Raw genomic sequence first — 24105 nt, 5'->3', positions numbered from 1 at the left:
AATTATTGTAGTGTAATCCATTCACAATAAAAGAAGAAAATGACTCCATCCCTATAAAAATCATATTCAAGATGATTCAAAAGTATGCATATGTTAAAAACTCAAAACACTTTTATCCAAGATTATCATTTAAAATTAACAATTGAACTTCCCAAAACTTATTAAAACAAAGAATAAACAACAAATATCAAGGTTACAATAAGTAAAACTAACTTAATGTATTAGTAATACATAAAAACTAAATATTAATTATAATTAATTAATAAAAATTTGAACAGAGTATTTCCATGTACAAAAAAGAAAACATTTTTTTGTTTGTTTCATTTTATCACAATTTTTCTTTTTTTGAAACATAATAAATAATTCTTTAACAACAACAAAAATAAAATATGTAAAAAAAATAAAACAACAACAACCTGTATTGCTATAAACTTGAATCTAAATTTCATTTTCTTTATAAATAGATACTTACTTGTACAAGTATAACAACTAATAACAAAAACATTGAGAATAACACATCAAACTCACTAAACATGAAACCTGCTGCACAACATAATTATTTGCCAACAGATAGTTCACCAAATACTTTGTGTCTTTAAATTTAAAAGACAAGTAACATTTGTAGGGTTCTTAATTTGAATTTCAAAAAAAGTTTAAAAAACTTCAAGTGATTGTTGAAAAAGATTACTACTTTTTTTGTTAATATGCAAAACCTTAAATCTACATATCCTAACAAATCAAAATATATGTCAGAAATATATGTCAGAGTCTCTGGTCAAATCACAAAACTCAAAAGTGGTTAGGGAGAACTGTGATGTTAATAGATTAACAATCTTTTATACATACAATATATAAAAATAGTTTTTTTTTTTATAAATAGTAGATCTTTAAATAGTAGATTTTATATGCAATTGATCAAAATAATTTTTATGGATTCTTATAAAACACTACTTCACTGTTTTATTTCTGTATTTAGAATGTTTGACAAAACTTCTAGTCACTAATCATTGACTATGCTGACCTATTGACTTTTTGACCTATGTTTCAGAATCTGCATTCAAGAAATAAATTAAGAAATACAAACTTTGTTAGATCTTTTGTCCCATTATAACTCAGGCCACTATTTTTATTACTCAGATGAATTAACTCAACTCCTTTAAAAAAAGCTTATGACAGCTGTTTGCTGAGAAAAAACAGGAAAAAAAGTTAAACTGTTTTAAAAAAATGAATTGACTGTTTTAGAACTTGCAGCATGTTTGCAAAATTCAGACATTTGAATTGTTTGATGAATTATTCAGTCCAAAAAACTTTAAAAAAGTACCCAAAATCCCCATTGATGCTCTACAGAAGTTGCATTTTGATTAGTAACTTTCACTGTGTCGCCAGCGTAATTAGTAAGAAGCGTTTTTTGATCTGTCATTTGAATAACTAAATTACAAGAAAAATACTTCAGAAAATAATTTTATTGAAGAAAAGCAATCAATCTGATTAACTAGTTTCAAATCCAACCATAGAAGGATATAAAATTAACGATGAAATCTCACCCATTGATCCAGCTGATTGACCAAAAGCAGAATATGCCATAGTCACATAATAATCAAAGTTTTTTATATCAGAATAGTAAAAACCCACTTTCAATTGGTAAAGACCATTTGTTCCATACAAGAAACCATCGCTATTATCTAAAAAGAAAATCTTTTTTTTAAAAAAAGATATCTTTAAGCAGTTATGACCATTTTTTGGAGAAACCATTGTCAAGTAGTCAAAAATACATTTTTTTTTCTCTCCTACTAATATATTTTTCTCTCCTACTAATATATTTAAAACCATTATCTAAAGTTAAATAGGATTAAGTGATTTTTTTAGGAGAAAAACCAAGAATTAAAAACAAATATTCATTTGAGCAAATACAAATCCAATGATGATTAACTGTCACTTAAAATTCAAACTTAATCATATTTTTTATTTTATGTTTTTAATTCAATCAAAAACTTGATGGTAATAACTTACTTGAATTATATGATGTGTTGGGAAGTGTACCAGGTATAGAGACTTTGGTCCAAGTAAAGCCACCTAGAGAGTTGCAACAAAAATGATGTTCATCATGAAAGAACATGCCACAATGCGATTATGTATTTGGGGAACTACATAAAAAAAATATATAGATATGTAAATGAAAACATTAACTATTTAACAGAGGTGGGCACTTGCGATAAAAGTCTTGATAATCTGCTAGTTTCGGACTAAGAAAAAAATATCCGACTATTAGGCTTATATATGTATTGGACTTCAACAGTCAGACTGGCAATATAAAAATTTCTGATGCCCCAATAGCTATTGGACTAAAAAAAAATATCAGACTGTCAGACTCAAAAAGTTAGTATTAGACTGTCCAAGTTTTGGATTTCCAAGATACTCTGGGGAGAATTAAAAAGTATGGAGTACTTAAAAGTTTGCCAAGATCAGGATGAAAACAAAAGATAACTCTAAGGATTGATCGAAAAATCCTCATTTTTGTTGAAAATTCTCTGAGACCAAATGCAACAGATATTATAAAACAACTCAGAGAACTCGAGTTAGTCAATATAAGTCCTTAAACTGTTAGAAACAGGCTGCATGAGTATAATTTACATGGTAGAGCACTTGCCAAAAAACTGTTACTTATCAAATGACATAGTACAAAGAGGCTTGTGTTTGCAAAGAAGTATCAAAACTGGACCAGTGAAGGCATTATGGTTGGACAAGACAAAAAAATGCCTTAATAGTTCAAATGGTAGATGTTGGACATGGAGAAGACCAGGTGAATTAATGCAACAAAAGCATGTTAAACAGATAATAAAGCATGACAAGTATTTCATGGCCTGGGGATGCTTCAGTTGGAATGGTATGAGGCGTACACATGTTATAGAGGATAGATTGACTTCCCCTAAGTGTATTAGAATACTTTCAAACCATATGCTAACATCTGCTCAAGAGTTATTTGATGTTCCAGCAAGATGGTGATTCAAAACATACAGCAAAAAATACCAAAAAATATGGAGGTGTTAGATTAGCCAGCACAAAGTTCAGACTTGAATCCTATAGAAAATCTATGGAAAGTAGTCAAGGAAGAAATTGGTAAGCTTATATTGGCGAGAAAAGACGATATTAAGGAAGGAGTAAGAAATGGCTGGAATTCTATAGATATAACGAGGTGTAATTGCCTGGTTGAGTCAACGCCTAAAAGAGTCGACAAAGTATTAACTTGTTAAGGAGGATGGACTAAATATTGAAGAAATAAATGATGAAAAAGAAAAAAAAAACTTTTGTCCTGACACTTTTTCCCATAGTCATTTTAGTTTTTCTTAACAAAAGAGACATCTACCTAGAGTAGCAAATGTTTGATCGTATATTTAGATACAGCTTGTTGAGAGATACAAAAATGTATATAACAGTATGAGGTTTCCTTCATTTAATATTATATCTAAAAATAGTTTGTCCAGATACTTTTTTCCAGAAATAAGTATCCGAACAAAACATTTTATTATGCAAAATAAAATTTGTCAGGTTATTTCAGAAAAATATAACTTAACAAAACTAAAAAAAAAGATTACTCTGAAAGAAAATTTTATTACGAATTCAATATGCAATTAAAAAAAAAAATCAATAATAATATTTAATTGATAAAAAATTTAGATACATTTCAGCTATCCAATTTTTTAGCATTAAATAAGTATCCAAACAAAATTTTAAAGATTAACGCTTCTGAGTAATTACTTTTATGACTTTTTAATACCGAGTCGGACCGCCTTTAGCTTTTATGACTTCTGCGAGTCAACATGGTACTGATTCAACTAATTTTTTTGTCATATCTGAGTTGATATTAGCCCAAGTTCTTGGAGCATGACTTTAGCTCTTCTTTTCTTTTTAGACATTGTGTGCCACATTTTTTATCCAGAATAGCCCAGAGATGTTCAATTGGATTGAGATCTGGACTTTGCGCTGGCCATTCAAGTAACTCAATTTGCTTTTGGATAAAAAAACTCTTTTGGTTTCTTTGAGTTATGTTTAGGGTCATTGTCTTGTTGGAAGATGAAATGTTTTCCTAATCGCAGTTTTTTAGTTGAAACCAGAAGATTTTTATTGAGAATATTAACATAAACCTCAGAGTCCATAATTCCTCAATAAACTCTAGTTTTCCTGTTTTGTTCCAAGCCATCGAACCCCAATCAATAATAATGCCTCCAATAAGTTTTACAGTACCTCGAATACAACTGAGTGTGAATGCTTAACCATTTTTTCTTCATACTTTTTGAGTTCCATCGGACTTCACAAGATTAAATGTTGACTTGTTTGTCCACAAAACTTTCCTCCAGAATGATACTGGCATATTTACATATTTTTTAGCAAATGCAAGTCTTCGTTTTTGATGAGTTTTTGAAAGGAATGGTTTCTTGTGTGGAACTCTTGCTTTGAACCTACTTTCTTTCAATCAATTTCAAACAGTACATGAGCTTGCTTGTAACCCAAAATCTTTCTCAAGAAGGCTTGACACTTTTGTTGCTGATAAAAAGCGGTTTTTTTGCACCATCTTGACAATTTGTCAATCTATTCTTGATGTTATTTTATGCTTAGCTCCAAATTTTAGCTAATTTTGGACATATCCAAGCATATTACACTTTTTAATCAGATCGCTGATGGTTCCTAATGCCATTCCAGTCGCTTTATTTATTGACCTAAATGTTTTACCTTGCTTGAACAAGTCAATAACCAAATTGCACTGAGCTTGGGACCATTAATCAGCTTTGTTAACAAAACAACATGTTCGGATAATTATTTTTTGTTGAAGTTTTAACACTCCTTTGGGATTTGTTAAATTTTAACAATGCAAGTTAATTACCGTTGATTAACTTTTTGCTATAAAAAATCGTGATTAAATTTGTTTTTAGAATAATTATAAAAGTATTTATCAAAACATATGTTTTTCTGAAATAACCTGATAAAATTTATTTTTCACTAAAAAATGTTTTGTTCAGATACTTATTTCTCTGACTGTATATATATATATATATATATATATACAATTAACCGCAAAATTAATGCACTTATAAATTCTTACTTATTTTGAAAGATATTATGTATATTTTTCAAAATAAGTCAGAATGATTTATGCCTTTTGTAGGTTTTATTCCATTTCCCTTATTTAACTTCAAAATTATAGCAGCTTTTCATAAGTAGCATGTTTTGCTGTAACTAAACCTCACTTCTAAAAGAAAAGTATGTATTGCTTTTAAATTGTTTTAACGTTTGAAAAAAAAAAAAAAAAAAAGGAAAATGCAGAATTCTAGACGAAATTTAAGTTGTGATGAATGTATTGCAATTGTTGATTTATCTAATGAAGGATTAACGAATCGCAAACTTGGTAGAAGATTTTCTCATGCAACAGTTGGTAGAGTTCTACAAATGTTTGTAAAGACCAATGATCATACTAGACGATTTAGCCAAGGCAGACCAAGAGCTGCCAATGCCATGGAGGACCAATTTTTATTGCTTCGAACACTCAGAGAACAGTTAACTACTGCATGAAGTCTCCAAATACAACTTGGTTCATGGAACTGCTTTTAGTCAAGATACCATAAGAAGAAGACTTCATACTTAAATTTATGAAGTAGGGTTACTGGTTCAGACTGTCTGTAGACCATTGAAGAAACAGATTGGTTTTTGCAAGGAGGCATATGAACTGGGAAATACATGATTGGGGACAGGTCTTATTTACAGATGAGTAAAGGTTTTTCAGTTCTGATTGCCGGCCAAGAATGTACAAAAGGCCAACTGAAAGATATTTGACTTGTAATCTTTGAAAAACCACTTTATAAGCAGACAGCTCATTGATGGTATGGGGCAGAATATCTTTAACAGTTCGCACAGAGCTTTTTATTGTTGATGGTGGACATCTGACTTCTTAACAATACATAGCAGACATTTTAGAAGCTTTTGTGGTACTTTTTACACTGTACATTGGAGATGGATTTCTTCTTATGCAGGATAATGTTAGACCACATACATCACATATTGTTACTATTTCAAGTTTTTAACATAATGTTAATATTGAAGTTTTGGAGTGGCCAGCTTTCAGTTCAGATATGCTGGCACTGTACATTGGAGATGGAGACCTTCTTTTACATGACAATTCTAGACCACATATGGTACATATTGCTACTATTTCAAGTTTTTAACATAATGTTAACATTGAAGTTTTGGAGTTGCCGGCTTGCAGTCCAGATATGAACCCAATAAAGCATCTTTGGGACACAATGGGACACCGTGTTAGAACCCAACATCCACCACCTAGCAGCCTAGACAGGCTACTAAGTCTTATCTGCGTGTAGGAAGATATCCCTTCAGAAACAATTAGCATAACAATAATAATCATTTTACTTTATTTTGTTAAATAAACTATTTTTTTTCAGGGCCACCTGGAAAAGGACATGGAAAAAACCTTTATTGGATGGAACAGGGTCAGGGACAACAGCAGGACCCACATCTCATTCGACCAGTTCCCGCTGCCCCACAGAAATGTCTGGTTGGACATGTTTATGAAATACAATACCCCTTTGCCCTCTTCAGCAGTTGAGGAGAGGCTCTTTAGTAGGGGATCTGATATTTTAAGGCCAAAAAGATCTTTCTTGATGGGTATTTTTAAAAAACTTGTGTTCTTAAAGGAAATCTTCACTTGCTGGATGAGAAGTGGATGGTCTTGATGGGGAGGGCAGACAATTGATTTCTTAGTTTATGTACTTTTTATGTTGAAAAGATAAATTCAACTTATGTCTAGCTTTTCTTATACTGTATTTATTAAACTTTGTATGTAAGATAATGCACTCATTGTAAATCTAAAGTCATTTTTTCAATTTTGAAAAACATAGCAAAAAGCATAGCAAAAATTTTTTAAGCTATCAGACAATCAGATTATCAATAATCAGACTGGTAAATTAGGATAACTATCAGACTATCAAGATCTTTTGTTTTCAAAGATAACCAGAGCTGACAAATAAATTTGTGTTAAACATGAAAAAATCTGGAGCAAATGTAAAAGAAGAAATTCTAAAACAATATATTCAACATCTTACCAAAACCATACAAAATGTTCCATCATTGAACATATACAACAATAATGAAACAAATCTAACCGATGACCCTGGCTCAAAAAAAAAAAGCTTGGTAAAAAGAGGCAGTAAATAGCCCACAAATATAAGAAACACTTCTAAAACAAGTGTTTCCATAATAATATTAGGTAATGCAGCAGGTGTAATTTTACTACCATTTGTTGTATATAAGTAGCCTTATAAACAACAAATGTAGGAGGTCCTATAGCAGCCAGATACTTCAGTACTAAAAGTGGATGGTTTGATGGAGTAGTTTTGAAGAGTGTTTTTTTTCTTCTATAGTTTTAACTTCTTTGAAAAAGAAGTTAGGAGTTAAAGTTCTGTTAGACAATAACTTATCCTCTCACATCTCTCCAAAGGTTATAGAAGCCTGTGAAGAAAATGAAAAAAAGTTTATTTGTCTGCCACCTAATAGTACAACTCAAACTCTAGATGTAGCTTTCTTTAAACCTTTGAAAATAGCTTGACATAAAAATTATCACAGAATATAAAGATTCACCTGCTGGCTGCATGAAGATATGTCTTGACAAGCAACATTTCCTAGAACTTTTTGTTATGAGCCCGCAACAAGATACAATATTAGGCTTTAATCAAATATATAAAGTCACTACAATAACAACAACAAAGTAAGTTAAAAACGCAAGGAATAAACATAATTAATAAATATGGTTTGCTGAAGCGTTAAACCATAAAGAGAGGGAAACGATGTCTTTAGATCAGAGCTTTTAATATACAACACTTTTAAAGATATTATTGTCTGTCGTAGAGCCAAATCAGGCTAGTTATTTACAATCAGGTTTTAAAAAGTGCAGTTTCTATTCAGTGAATGTCAATGAGCTTCTTACAAAATTTAGAGAAAGAGAATCTTATAAAAAAGAAGTTCTAGAAGACAGCTTTAAGGTTTTCTTATCAGACAAGTTTAAACTTTTGGAATCTGTATGAACTAATAAATGAAAAAAGAAACTTTCTGTTCCTGCAGACAAAAGTGTTAGCATTGAAGATCTAGAAAAATTTAATGAGGGTTGTGAAATTGTCTCTAAGAAAATTACAAATAGGAAAAAAAAAGCAAAACTAGGCAACTTTACAAAGTGCCAAAATTAGGCTTTCAATAGGGCTTTGAAAAGTGTTTTATAAATTATTAACTTTGATTTTTTATTAAAAAAAAAAAAAAAAAAAGGAAATCTTTAATTCTTTTTGCTTAAGTTTACCCAGATCCAAAGGAATTTTTTTGTCTTTTTTGTGTTTTATGAGGTTGTGTTCAGTTTTCTTTTGTCATAACATGTTATATTCTTTATTAAGCAAAATAGTACTAAAATTAATCTTTTGTTTTTCTTCAAAAAGCATGAAAAAAGAGGTCACTTTGAACCAATCCCATGCATATCATAAAGCTATTCTAATTTTTTAAATGTTGTGCAAAGTTACCCAGACCTCAGGTTAACTTTGTACATTTTTAAAAAAGTGTTTGAAAAACTACTTCTTAATTTGTAAAAATAAATGTAACAATTAAAATAGTTTTAGATATCCTAAGTAAATGATTTGGTGATTCGCTTATGTCTATATATACTTTATCTATATAGTTTGGAAGGTTAGCTTTGTAAAAAAAACCTTAAGCATTATTAGTATCATATATAAAACAAAAATATTTTTTTGAATTATACTTTCATTAAACATAATTAACAAAAAATATTTATCTGTGATTTAACATGTATATAGTAAAATTGAAAACAAATAAACATTCCGTGACAAAGTTTGAGTATGAAGTTTAATCTGAAATTTTAACCATTCCAGATTTGAGGTAACTTAAGACGTGTACCAGAAAAAATCTGCATGGACATTATAAAGGATATTTATTTAACTATTGTATTTCGATATTGAATGTTATATATATTCTGAAAGTACATATATTAATATTATCAAATTTCACTTAAGAAAGTTTGTGAAGTTTTGTACCTGAGAAGCTTTTGCAAAGACTTCGGCTGGCCTTTCTTGGTAGCTCTAATCCATTTATTTTTGAAGTCTTTAATGATTTTGGCTTCTTTTACATTGAACCTTAGTTTTCTTTTGACAAGAGCCCAATATCTTTCGATAGGACGTAGTTCGGGACAATTTGGTGGATTGCAGAGTTTTTCAACGAAATCTACTTTATGTTTTCTAAGCCAGTTTAAAGTTGTCCCATTTATGAATGGAATTCAGTTTCTTGCAATTAATTGCTGAATAATATTGGTGTCCTAGAAGAGATCGAAAATATGCAGCACAATAAGTTTCATCGTCAATAATCAAACAAGATTTTTTAGCACATAATTTTTTATAGAGCAGCTTCGAACATCGAATTGCAACATTTTCTTGCTTTTCTTCACAACGAGGAACTTTTTTCTTTTTGTAAGATTTAAACCACAATTTCTCTTTACTCTATATAGTGGAAGCACTTGTCTTAAATTTATTCGCTAAAGTTCGAACAGAAATCTCCGGTTTTCTGTCTAAGGCATCTTTCACTTTTTTACCAAGATCTTGTCTAACAGAACATTTTTTTCCTCCACTTCCTGATTTTCTTTTGATCGTACTAGTGTCCTTAAATTGTTTCACAATGCTCTGCACTGTTCTCAAAGCAATCTGCAACTCTTTAGAAATTGTTTTGTTTGATACACCAGGATTTTCAACGAGAAAACGCAAACTTTTTTCTCGCTTCTTATCTCGATTTGATGACATTTCAATTAAAACTAATTGTTTTAATAACAGAGTTGTTTAAATTTTGAATAACATTAATACAATGACATTTTAAAACAATTAGCTATTTAAAATGATGCACGGTTTTCGTAAACACCACATCTGAACACGCGCAGATTTTTTCTGGTACACGTCTTATGTCACATTCATTTTATGTAATTTTACTTAAATTTCTGTATTTTTTTCAAAAAAATACTTAGCAAGGCTGTGGAAAAATACTTGTGTATTGGTGGTTACTTTTTGAGCAGGGTTTGATAAAAAGAAAAATAATTCAGAAAAACCTGTTTTAAAAAATTAGAAGGATTAAAAATTCTCTCTTTTTATTCCATATGGCATATGTAAATGAAATATGTATAACATGTGCTCATGATATTATGCATCACAGATTAGATTATTAAAACTGAATTTAAATATATTTTTGGAAACTTACTATTTAATGGATTAGTAAAAATTGGTGGGCAATCCATTTTTGTAGTATCACGAACCACATCTTGTATTATTGAACCAGAAAATGAGACAAACCACATTTGCAATAACCCAGTAATGTAGTAATGCTGAAAAATTAAAAAAATTCATTAATGTATGTATGTATGTATGTATGTATGTATGTATGTATGTATGTATGTATGTATGTATGTATGTATGTATGTATGTATGTATGTATGTATGTATGTATGTATGTATGTATGTATGTATGTATATATGTATGTATATATGTATATATGTATGTATGCATGTATGTATGGATGCATGTATGTATGTATGCATGCATACATGCATGTATCTCTCTCAGTTTAACTAAGTTTTTTTATTTAACTCTTCAATTTCTTTCTTATAAGACTTTAATATTTTCTTGTGATAACTTGAATGAAGATTTAGCACCCTTCTTGTATTTATTAAAAGGATATTCAATATGGCCCAGAATACAATAATTTTTCAGCAAATGTGTTATATCTATGTTAGTCTTTTCTTTTTTGGCTAAGTATCGAAATCTATTACAATAGTCACTTTTTAGATGCATCATTTTATTAGATGAATTCCGATCAATTCATCTAATGATTTGATTATCTCAGGGTAAAGACTATTTATTGATCCATATCTAAAGATTTCCTTTTTGGTGTGAGTTTTTTCGCTTGTTTTATATTTATTTTTGTTTCATAATTTAAAAAGTAGTTTGTAACATAAAGTTTCATTTGTTAAACGAAGTGATATGAACCGCATTTCGAAAAAAATTATAGCTGGGGTATATTTTTTTTACCAAAGATACTTGTAGATACAGTACAGTCTCTCTAATTCGAATTTTATGGGAAAAAATGAAGTTCGAACAAGATATTTTTGAATTAAAGAAGGTTGACTCTTCTTAAGCGCACATCACGGTGACTTTACATTTAATCGAATTATGGAGGCTTTCGAATTTAAGGAGATTCGAATTAGAGAGATAGTACAGTAGTTGTATTTTTTACTTGTGAGTCACGGATTAGTTAGACGACCTAAAAAAAATTTACTTTTTGCTTTAAAAATACGGTGAAGAATAGAAATACATTTGTATAGATAAAACTATGCACGTGTGAGTAATTTTTAAAAATGCATAAAAACAGGAAAAAGTTGAATGAGAGGAGTGCAACGCACTGGATTTTAAATTATTATATACCTTTTATTAAACTTTATATTAAATTACTTATATACATTATATTATTCAGTTTACATTTATCATAATATTTTTAAAACTATACTATTTATTAAAATATTATGTTATATAGTATTATAATATATACATATAACATTATCAGGTAAATACTTGTTTTATTTTTATTTAGTTATTTGTTATATAAGAAATTATAAATTTTTTAAAATTAAATAACGATAAACTTTTACTAAATGTTAAAGCTAACTGTATCCTCGTTTTCATTTCAACACGTTTAGAAAACAATAGCAATACCATAATAAATAACAAAATAACAGTAGAAAAAGTATAAAAAACCTGAAATTAAGAAAATAAATAATAAAAATAAATAATAGCAAATTAAAAGTAACGTGCTAGCCACTTTTAATCTAGGACTAGAAAAAAATTGAAAAATCCTAATTTTGTTTTTGTTTTTTTTAATCATTCTGCAATTTTTTATTGGCAAAACAACATTACTCGCAAAAATAATTTGCTTCACAACGACAGCGCAAGTTAAACATGGAGTTAAATATATATTGAGTTAGATATATATCATTCTCAAAGTCACACAAAAAAAGATTCGAGCTTTCTCCAAAAAAGTACCAAGGCACTTCTAACAGAAACAAAAAAAAAGAACAGTTAAGAGAAAAATGAAGAGAAAGATGAAGTAGAATTAAAAATAAAGATGCATACATTTTATGTTTTTACCAACATGTTCTTTTTTTTATTTTAAAAATCTTAATGATGCCCTTTGAAGCGTAATTAATTTGGTACGATTTTTGAAGCAAATTTACTTTTCTGTATGCTGATGTGAATTACTCAGCAAGTGTAAGGATATTGTGACCATCCTTTCTAATTTAGTATCTCAAAATTTACTGGTTTTAATTATTGAAAAACAAATTAACCTAAAATAAACGTTTATTCAAAAAATACTATTTGGCATGTCCGTGTCATCATTACAATTTGTTCTGAGTCTTTAAGGGTTTGACTCTTTCCTTTCTAACTATCAGCGATTGGAGGTAATTGTCCAAAATTTGTTCTAAGTCTTTAAGGGTTTGACTCTTTCCTTTCTAACTATCAGCGATTGGAGGTAATTGTCCAAAATTGTTTACTGTCCAAAATAATTTATGTATCAGAGGGATACATCAATTAACCCTATTTGGACAGTAACTTTATGTCCAATCTATTTGATATCTATATTTATTAGTTATCTTATGTAACTTGTCCAAGGCATTCTCTAAATTAGAATCTCTACCGTATTTACCAAATTTGACTTTCAGCAACTTCATTTGTTTCAGAAATCTCAAACCATTCCACCATGGAATACTTTTTTCGTCAGATGATTGAACCTATGAAAACTCAAATGTCAACTTTAGGCAATACTTTTCCTGATTTGGTCATCGCAACTTCTTTGCGTGAGCCCTGGATTTAGATTGCTATTAGTTATTTGAATGGTCAATTTTTAATAAGTACTTATTATGATAAAACTAAGCGTCTGCGTTTAGGAATCGTTTTCTCGAAATGAACCGGGACAAGCGTAACGAGACGAGAAATTTCCCGGAAAAAAACAACGAGACAAAGGAAAAGATTGTCCCGAAAAATAGTTATAAATTGGGACAATAATTTTGTCTCGAAATTTAAAAATTGTGTCTCAGATATTATGAAACGTTACGAAACAGATCAATGATATATACTAACTAGATATCTAACTCGCGCTTCCGCAGTGAAGAAAATTTTTTGCCAACCAAGTATATTTTGCCAGCCAGAAATGACGTACAGTGACTCAAAATAACAAAAAATATATATTGATATTTATTAGATATATATTAATGATTTTAAAAACAACAGCAACAAAAAGATTAGATCTTATCCCGAATATGCGTGAACTTGAAATGGATAAATTACGATTATGGAAAGATTTACTTAACGAAATCATATAAAACTGAAGAAATTAGCAAAGAGAACATAAATAAAGGCTACTTCAGATACATTTTTTTCAGAAGTGAAGAAAAAAACTAAAACAATGTGGTAGAAATTATGATTTTTTTTACAGAAAAAGAATACCAACGACTTCAAGAAAGTCTTGAAGACCAATCAAAGTAGCCATTTTGGTTCTGGAAAACCCCATAAACAATGAGTGGTCTTTGGAGAGCAAAGCAAAAGAGAAAAAATAAAAGAACTAGGTATTGAACATCATGCACTATTTTTTAGTCTCTGCAAGAATTAAACTTTTTAAAAAAAGTCGAATGTTTTATTGATCAAAAAAGTTAAAGACGCTTTGGATAAAACCTTTCCTTTAAATATCAATGTAACGCAAACTCTTGGATTAGAAGTGAATACTGACCTCAGCGATAATCAATATTAAATGATCAGAAACTTAGCCGTTGGACATATATTTATCCTCTTCTTGCACGATATTTTAGTTAAAAAAATTAAATACTATCCTAAAAATTTTTTTTCTTTCTCTGATTTCAGCTGCTACCATTAGTATTGCTAAAGCTGTGCTTACATAGATGGTTTAACAATATCAATAGTAGCAGCTGAAATAAATGATGATGATTGTGCCAGAAATTCATTATTTAAATTTCACATTAAGGATTAACTAGTATGTCTCGTAATGTCTCGTTATGTCCCGTTAAAAAGATGTAAATTCCGGGAAATTGTAAAGCTCCTATTTTGTCCGGGATATCTTGTCTCGTCTCAGTGTCTTCCCGGATTTCGACTGAAAGTTGAAAATTGTCTCGATTTTTATCGCTAATCGGGACAAAGCTTTTAAGATCGTGTTGTCTTTAATAAGAAAATAATGAGACGCAGACGCTTAGATAAAACGATAACAAAAACCTATCGTTTTTACAGTAAATTTTTAAAATTAATAATTCGCTAACAGGCGTAAAGATCAGGATATAAATATTTATTCCTCGCTCATCAAAACATGAAGTTAAGTAAAAAATAACTTTGTTTAGATGAGTTTTACAAAAATATTTAAGTTTGTATAAATAATATGTTTTACAAACTTAAAATCCTCGCCATTATTTCAAATTTGAAATTAAAAAAGCACTCAAAAATACAAATGCAAATGTAAGCAAAAAGTAGAAAAAGAATGTAGAAAAAAGAAGGCATACGTGTTTGAGCATCGTTTAAAACAAATTTAGAAATGAAAATTATTATCAGCTTTGAATTCTAATCCAATTGCGCAAATGTTGGCTGTTAAAAGTGGGAAGAAAATTGACCTCCGTTTTAAAAATGTCATTCCGCCTAAAACATTTACTCACTTTTTGACAGACATTGAATTTTCGAGAAATTAGATTTCATCACTCGATTTAAAATAGTAAAATAGAAAGAATATTTATTATCATATTCAGTCGCTTAAGTTATGCTAGTTTTTTTATTTAATTGTTTACGCTTTTTTTTTTTTTCAGTAGATTAAAATAAGACTTAAAAAGAGTTGGTAATTAATATTTTTAGATATTAATTGTTCTTGCTTTATTAGCATTTTCTATTTGTTTTTTCTCAGTTAATGAAACAGTTGAAAAACTAATTTAAAAAATAACAAGTAAAATGTACGAAAATTAAAATTACAAAGTATGCGAACCATTTTCTTCTTATAACTTGATGATTTCTCCTTTGACTCTTTTGGTATAATTATTTTGGTATTATTTTGGTATTATTATTTTATTAAAGAAAAAACTTTCATGAAACAATCGTAGATTAAAAGTTGCAATGTGGATTAACTTCCTTTTGTTAAGCAAAAGACTTGAAAACTGCATTAAGATTAAGTAACGAGAAAATGCAAGGAATAATCAAAACATAAGAAAGTAAATATTCTAAAAAATGAATTTGTAAAACATTTAACCTGAAGATATAATTTATAAAAATATTTATTTACTTCCTTTACAAAAAAATAATTTTTGTAGATGTGATCTTTTTACATCATGCTTAAAAAAACATTAATATAATGGAAAAATTACTTACTAATGTCAGCTTCGACATCAGTTTCACAATTTCAATAAATCTCTCTTAGAATCTTTTGCACTTGCTCTTTTTATTTTTCTGAAATTATGTTTAATCATGATTAATCACTTTTGGCTGCAAGACCTTATCAATCATGTCTAATCATAATTGGCTGCAAGATCTGGTTTGTACTTTTCTGATGAGTTTAGAGAAATAAGAAGACAGAATGACATAAAGGTGCTTTGCACTTAAAAGACTTTTGAATACATCTTTCACTAAGTTGTTTATCATAAAGTTGTTTGATTAGATATCACCAACAAAGTAAAGCATAGTGTAAATAAAGCCTAGTAAGGAGCTTAGTATAACTTGCTGACAACAGCATCATTTTTAGTTCCGTGAGTGACAGGTAGTAATTGATTAGTTATTTATTGAGTGGTGGAATGTGGAAATCCTAATGACTTTTATACTTTGCATGAAGCACTTTCATCATTTATGTAGTTTATGTCTATTATTAATAATACAAATTTGTAAGCATTATACAATATAGCATTTTATTACTGGTAAAGCATAACAAATTTGTGGTTTTTATAGTAATCTGTTCGACACCTGAAGAAGCAGTAATGTATTTTATTTTCAGCATGACAGCTGTGAGTAGGAGAAACTGTGATGATAGTAATAGTTCTGCAACCAGTTCTATTTCTAGCACCAGCAGCAGCAGTGTTGGTGGGCTTGCTGAGAAAATGGTTTTACCTCAGATCAAAAGATTTCCACATTTTTTTCACAAGGTAACAGAATTCCAGAATATGACACTGACAGCGAGCAGCTCTACTACTTCTAGCACAACACTCATTGATGTGCAAAGAGAAATTAGCAGATATGTTTGTGAGATAAAAAACATTTATGTTAAAAATTCATTTGCTTTCTGGAAGAATAGAAGGGAATCATATGCAGAGTTGTTTCCAACAACTAAAGATCTGCTTGGTGCTCAAGAGAGCGAAGCGTATGTATGAGAGAATTTAATTTTCTTTAGCTTATATCATCTAGACACAAACTTATGTCAAAATTATTGTGTATGAGAGCACTTTTGAAATTAAAAAGATGTAAATTAAATATTGCGTTCTTTTTAACATCATAATTTTGGGCTATTTCTTTGTTAGACATCTCTTTTTCCAGGTCTTTAATGCCTTGTATCTTTCTGTTATAGATTTGATTGTAAGTTTTCGTTTAGCGAGCGCGATGCTTTCGCATTTGATAGAAGTAATCTATTAAAAGGAATACTTTTTGAAAATGTAATGTTAATCAAAACATTCAAAAATGCTAAAATTTCGCACAGAATTTTTGAAAGTTTGGAGAAAATTTTGAGATAACGAGATACCAAAAAGTTCGAAATATTGAAGTTCGAGATATCAAGAAGGTTTTGGCTAAAACGAATACGTGATGCTCAAGGGACTGGAAGAAAATTCGAGATACACAAAAGTTCGAGATATCAAGTATTCGAGATATCGAGAGTAAATTTTATATTATTCTATTTATCTTATACTATTTTCTGTCCTTAAATCATAAACCAAAGATTTTTTCTTTCCAAATTTTTCTAAAATATTTGGTTGGTGTTCATCATAATTGCTCCTTTGCGATCAATAAAACTTTTTTGCTAACTTTCTTATTTTTAAATAGGTTCTTGATGGAATACAATCTTTGCTTATTGCATGAACTTTCGAAATTATGACTAAATTCAGTCCTACTTCATCATTATTATCACCTTGATCAGAGACTACAGCTTTTTATATCAACAGTGTTAAAATCTTAATTAAGTGCATCAACTTTGTCTTTTATAAAAAGCACATCAATCACCTTTAGATGAATTTGATGTTCAGGTTTTTAGTGTCTTGACTCTTTTTTTTTTTATTAAGTTGGCTCCATCAGTAATAGAAGCTAAAATACCTGCGTTTAAAATTAAATCAAATGAATCAAGCATTCCGCTCATCACTTAAACGACTTTTAATGTTGGCATTGCACCTGGGATTCTAAAAATTCCCAGAGTTTAAAGTCCTTTAATATGATGTAGATTAAAATTGATATATCTTCTGTTTTTTATTTGGGGCATATTCATCCAATGTCAGGTTAAATTTGCATTTATCTAAGTATTTATTTTCAAATAGCTTATAATTTTCTTCTTAACTAACCTAAGGTACTTAATGGTTACAAATGGTTCGAGAACTTTAGTATCCTTGGTTACAAAATGCTGATTGGAAAGTTTTGAACTTGAACCTCTTTAAAAATTGACAAAAGTTCGAATGTTCAAATCTGAATAAATCTGAATCAAACAGGATACCCTAAGTACAGTTTAAGTTTTATTTGAATTTGCATTAACATATTTTAAATACACTTAACCGCAAAATTAACGCACCACTTACAAATTCTGACTTATTTTGAAAAATTTTTGTATTTCCTGGATTTATCAATTACAAAGATAATGATAATATTTATTGTTACGCCTTTTGTAGGTTTTATTCCGTTTCCCTTATTTAATTTCAAAACTATAGCAGCTTTTCATAAGTAGCATGTTTTGCTTAGTGTTGTGACCAAAACTAAAAATTGTAACTAACTTAACTAAAAAAACCGTAACTAAATTTAGTCGACTAAGTTTTTAGTCTAACTAAAATTAATCGACAAAATTTTTAGTATAATTAAAGTTGACTGACATTTTGTAAAAAGTCGACTGACATTTTTGCGTAACTAATATTAGTCAACTAACTTTGCAGTCTAACTGAATTTAGTCGACTAACTATTTAGTCTAACTAAATTTTGTCGACTAAATTTTTAGTTTGCAAAAAATATATTGTTACTGTTACCCAAAAAATACTTTTTTAAAATCTTGTTATGCGTAAGTTGTGAAGCGGTTTGAGCCCCATGTTTTTAATTTTTATCTGTAGGGCATTTATTTCAAGGTTTGATTTTCAGAGTTTTTTCAGGTTTTTGAAGAAAGGTTTGCGACTTATACACTTGGAATTTCGTAATAAAACTTATCTAATCAGTCCCCCTTTATCATTAAGTACTTGTTTTAAAATTCAATGAAAAGCGGTTCAGATCTGGATATCTTCAATTTCTAATTACAAATTATAAAACACATGTGAAATCAATTTATAAAAAAAAATGGTGCCATATTTTTGAAAGGTGTATTATGTGCAGAAGTATTTTCGGATTTCCTTTATATAATACCTACAATGATTTTTTGAGGTAATAATACCTAATTTATTTCGTTCTACAATCATAAAAGCGCAGATATTTACAGTGAGTACAATAAGATTAAAACAGTTAATCAATTCATATTTTTTATCATTTTTATATTGATTAATTAAATATATATCTTGTTCAACTCTCAATTTTGTTTTTCTTTTAAAAGTTATTATTAAAATGAAAACAACTAATTATGTTTTCGGTATAAAATATCAGCTATTTTTGACGGAGTTGTTCTGCTAACAAACCAATTTTTATTTTATTTAATAAAAGAAAATTTGGCGCAATACTAGGTACAAACAAAACGTTTTTATTACCTAATTGTCACAAATTATATTACATATTTCAAGTTTCTAAAAAAACAATAAATTTTGATTAATGTCTTTAAATTGATTTATTATAATAATTGTCATAATTCATATTATGTTCATATAATTTTATGGTATAGATTATTCAGTTTTTTTTAACACTAAATCTTGTTTTAGTCAACTAATTTAGTTTCGCTGAAAAGTTAGTCGGCTAATTTTAGTAAGACTAAATTCTTAATCGACTAATTTTAGTTAGACTAAAACTAACCTTAACTCCCACCCCTAGTTTTGCTGTAACTAAACCTAACTTTTTAAAGAAAAATATGTATTGCTTTTAAATTGTTTTAACAGTGGAAAAGATAACTGTCATTTGTAACATATCTGTTCGCAATGCAGCATTCTAGATGAATGTGTTGCCGTGATGAATGTGTTTTAATTGTTACTTTGTCCAGTAAAGGATTAACAAATTGCGAACTTGATAGAAGATTTTCTCATGCAACAGTCGGTAATGTTCTACAAAGGTTTGTAAAGACCTATGATCATGCTAGATGATTTGGCTTAGACAGACCACGAGCTACCAACTCCATGGAGGACCGATTTTTATTGCTTCAAACACTGAGAGAACGGTTCACTGCTGTACAAAGTCTCCGAACACAAGGTTCATGGAACTGCTGTTTCTTCGGTGAGGAACTTGCTGAGGTTCATGGAACTGCTGTTAGTCAAGATACCATAAGAAGAAGACTTCGTGCTTTAAATTTGCGACCTCGGGCAGCAGCTATTGGTACCAGATTGTCTATAGACCACCGAAGAAACAGACTAGCTTTTGCAAGGAGTTATATAAACTGGGAAATACATGATTGGGGACAGGTCTTATTTACAGATGAGTAAAGGTTTTGCCTTATAAGTTCTGATCGCTGGCCAAGAGTGAACAGAAGACCAAATGAATGATACTTCACTTGTAACATTTAAGGAACCACTTTATATGAAGGCGACTCAATGATGATATGGGGCCGAATATCTTTAACAGATCGCACAGAGATTTTTGTTTTTTCTGAACGATACACATTTTGTGGTACCTTTTGTACTGTACATTGGAAATGAATTCCTTCTTACGCAGGATAATGCTTGACCACATACGGCACATATTGTTACTATTTTAAGTTTTTAACATAATGTTAATATTGAAGTTTTGGAGTGGCCAGCTTGCATTTCAAATATGAATCCAATAGAGGATCTTTGAGATATGATCGGACGCCGTGTTAGAAGCCAATATCCACCAGCTAACAGCCTAGACGAGCTGCGACAAAGTCTTATCTGCGTGTGGGTAGATATACCTCAAGAAACGATTAGATCTCTAATTGAAAGTATACTGTGGCACTGTCAGGCTGTAATAACATATTTGGTGGCATTGATTACAGTATCACATCTTTAAGGCTTTAAATCAACAAATTAATTAGTTAGTCTAAACGGATATTTTTCCATTTTAGGAGTAAATCTGTAAACAAATCCTTTTTGTTAATTTTTCTCTTACTTGAAGATAAAGCCCTTCCCTCATATTTTAAGCCTTTCCCTCAAATTTTCATTCTAATTTGGGTGAGGATATATGGTAAGCCAGTCCAAAACACAGAATACCTTAACTTTAAGCTAATTTTCTGCAACCTCTGAAGTATTTTTGGAGTCATTATTCTTCTGGAAACTCTGACCTCAAAGGATTTTTGGTTCTACATGTGAGGCATAGGACTTTTTTGTTAAATCGGCATAGTACTTAGACTCCGCAATTTCCTCAATTTGTACTAATGACCCCATCCAATCATGGGAAAAAACAATCCCATGTCATGACACTACTAACTCCATGTTTTCAATTTGGTACCAGGTGTCTTCTCTTTTGATTTTTGAACATCTAATATGCTTACATAGCATCAGGTAAAAACAAATTATCAACACCTTAACAACTCAATTTTACTTGGTTAAGTGTAGTTGTTAAGGTGTTGATAATTTGCAATTTCAACAATTTGCTGTACAGTAAGACAATCATCACTTTTTGACATTCTCTTAAGTTCTTCTCAGTAAATTTTCTTGTTCGAGCGGATCTCGGAATTGTTTTTAATCTTCGTGCTTTTATTTTGATTCATGTATATGCAAGGTATTTGAATACTCCAAAATTACTAGAAGCCTTTTTGAGTCCAATATTGTTAACTAGATTTACTACCGAATTATAAATTTTTATAAATAGAATAATGTGGTTTATAAAAACTAAACTAAAAAAAACTTTTCTTTTAGCTTTAATTTATGTTTTGGCCTTGATATTTTTCTGTGAGTGACTCCTATTGTATTGAGCCAGAAAGTTTGTTGAATTGAATTCCTCCTACTCAGATACTCTTTTCAAATTTTGTTTGTTGTGTTCTTTCGAAAAAATTAATGAAAATCTCTTGTACCAGGTCTTTGGATTATTAAATCAGGAAGTCATAGATTTGTAAACTAAACAAATATCTTCAGCTTTTAAATCATGATGTGAATGCCAGGTATGTTATCTTTAAGAAAATAAAAAACTTCTTCCGATTTCATAAATCAGTTGGAAGTTGAAGACTAGGATTGGAGACAAGTCTTTAAACCATTGCAGCAATTCCATCACATGGTGACTTTTCATCACATGGATCATTTTTCTGATGATTGTACTAACCAGCACAATCATCAGAAAAATAGTGATTTTTTTACAAATATGGCAACATAATTAAATTTGACAGTTTCTAAACTCATCTAACCGGATATGTTGGTAACGTACTTTAACAGGAACGAGCTGATATATACGCATTTATACCCTTATCAGTATTTTGATAGCCTGTTAAATAAGAAAGATCTACCTGCGATTGAAGCCTTCTGCTTTAAGTTGTTAAGTGAGAATATAAGTAATGGAGATTATGAAGATACTAAAAAAGTATTGGAAGCATTTAATGGTAAGAGTTTTATATCGATACTTTAATCTCTACATATGTTCAAACGTTCTGTTGAAAGATATCTATGAGATGTTTAACATTAAGATAACTACAATAGCTTATAACCACTCAGCCTCATGTTCCAGTGCACTATGGACATCTTCTAGATCTAAAGCCTTTATTCACTCCAGAATAAAAATGGTATTGAGTGTTTGACAGATACCAACACGTATTTAGTTTTTAAAAAGAGTTTTAACGGCTGGATTTAAATGATATACAGGGGTTTCGCAAAAGTAAGTAACAAAATGCGTTTAAACTGTAACTTAAACGCTCCTAAAAGCTACATTCAAAATTTTGACGCTAATAACCTGCATGGATAAGTGATGTGAGAATCATTTCCAGATGGGGGCATCGAGTCAATTGAGTCTTAAGTTAATGAAAATGCATCTAAAGATTATATTCTTAACGTTGGCATCAAATATCCTAAGAACCTGCTTGAAAGTCATGGTGGTTATCCTTTAGTGAAAAGAGACCGAAAGTCAAAAGATTGTTAAAATCATTTCAACTAGAACTTGATAGCAAACTTAATTACAATACTTAATTAGCTAAATTCGTTAAATAAAAATATATCATCCACTAACGCAGCTTATAACTTTATAAACTGCGTTATTGGATTATTTTTATAATAAGCTGCGTTATTTTTATAATATATTTTTACATATATGAGTCTAGAAATGCGTGTAACAAAAATCCAATAGGCCATTAGGTTCAATTAAGAGAAACGGATGTAGCCATATATAAACCTCAACACAAAGCTACAGAAAGTTGCAACAACAAAGTTTGAAAGTAGCGTAGTGAAAACTCATAGCATAAAACGAAAACTAAAGATAACTCAGCAGCTACATTGGCCAATCACTTTTAACTTTAAAAAATGTTTACTGCATACTTCAGCCAAAGGGCAATTAGGCGAGAAAGCCAACTCTCTCTCTCACTCAATGTTAGCACTTACTTCGAGCCTCTAAATATCGATGTCAACGCTTGCTGTGCTACGAATCTGTCCTTCAATGGTGGTGCTTACTGCGTCTAGGCAAAATTATCGCTTACGTGATTGTTTTTTAAAAAACTTTATTATAAAAAATCTATACCCATTAATGGCTGTAAAAACTTTTTACAGCCATTAATGGGTATAGATTTTTATTAGTATTTACATCTTCATTAGTATTCTGTCATTATAGGTATAATAAGCTTTTAAGAATTTTTTTAAATTTTCTTTAACAACTTACCTAAAGATTTATTTCAGTTGACGTTCAAATTTTGGATTATTTTCAAAATAAGAGTCAATTTTTTTTTACAATTTTGTTACCAAAAAGTATTGTAAATTGATTTACATATTCGAAAAAAATAGTTTTGGAAAAAAAAAAAAAAGGTATTATTGGAAAGTCACTGAGCATGATGCATCTAGTTTTCACGATGAAATTCGCTCGTTATTAAAATTTTACAACTTTGGTTTAATAAAATAGAATAATTAATGAATGAATCTCATGTAATTAGATTTGAAGTTTAAAAGAGATTATAAAACAATGATCGTCTTGATTAACATGTTGACAAACATCGTCATCTTCAAAGTGAACAGCCATTTTCTTGTCGTCTTATTCTAGTTTATTACATTTTGATTGTAGTTTATTTACAACAACAACAACAACAACAACAACAAAATAAAAAAGGCAGCTACACAAAATACATGTAGTTCATGAAAAACTAAAATAATTTTAGATTTGATATGTCAATGATTACTAATATAGCTTGCAATTATTTCTAAATTTATGACTAAAGAGAGAATTTTTAAATTAGCATTCTAGAAAAAAATGGCTGCATTAGTTCTAGAACTATTTAATTGAACATTAACAACTTCATTGAACATTGATATTGTGCTTTAAGTGATTTTATTTTTTTCTATGTACGCTTCCCTTATTGAAGAAGTAATCTACGACTTTGTTAACATACTGAAGCTTGTTCTGTGCTCTTTGTTTTGTGCTTTTCTTCGAGTTGTACAATACAAACTCATTTTTTTATTAAAATTTCATAAACATTTGAAGATAAGTGTAATGACTACATGTTCTGTAAAATACGAAGTTAAATAAAGT

The 24105-nt window shown here is 29.6% G+C and overlaps 1 protein-coding gene across 1 annotated transcript; it reads right to left on the bottom strand.

Moving 5' to 3' along the window:
- Window positions 1-334: 334 nt before the first annotated feature.
- On the bottom strand, window positions 335-15172 carry LOC149880171 (uncharacterized). Its single transcript, XM_090070314.1, has 5 exons — window positions 15125-15172; window positions 10300-10423; window positions 2011-2144; window positions 1545-1682; window positions 335-1428 (listed from the first exon to the last, which is right to left on the bottom strand). Exons 3-5 carry the CDS (start codon window positions 2114-2116, stop codon window positions 1310-1312), a joined length of 363 nt encoding a protein of 120 aa, XP_089926440.1. The 5' UTR covers window positions 2117-2144; window positions 10300-10423; window positions 15125-15172; the 3' UTR covers window positions 335-1309.
- Between the last annotated feature and the right edge of the window lie 8933 nt (window positions 15173-24105).

The sequence above is a fragment of the Hydra viridissima genome, unplaced genomic scaffold, assembly GCF_058129835.1.
Source record: "Hydra viridissima isolate aposymbiotic clone 2 unplaced genomic scaffold, HvirCarnegie_v1 scaffold_13, whole genome shotgun sequence".
Taxonomy (NCBI): Eukaryota; Metazoa; Cnidaria; class Hydrozoa; order Anthoathecata; family Hydridae; genus Hydra; species Hydra viridissima.
Note: the sequence above shows the minus strand (reverse complement) of the source record. Positions and strands in the feature narration are given on the sequence as shown.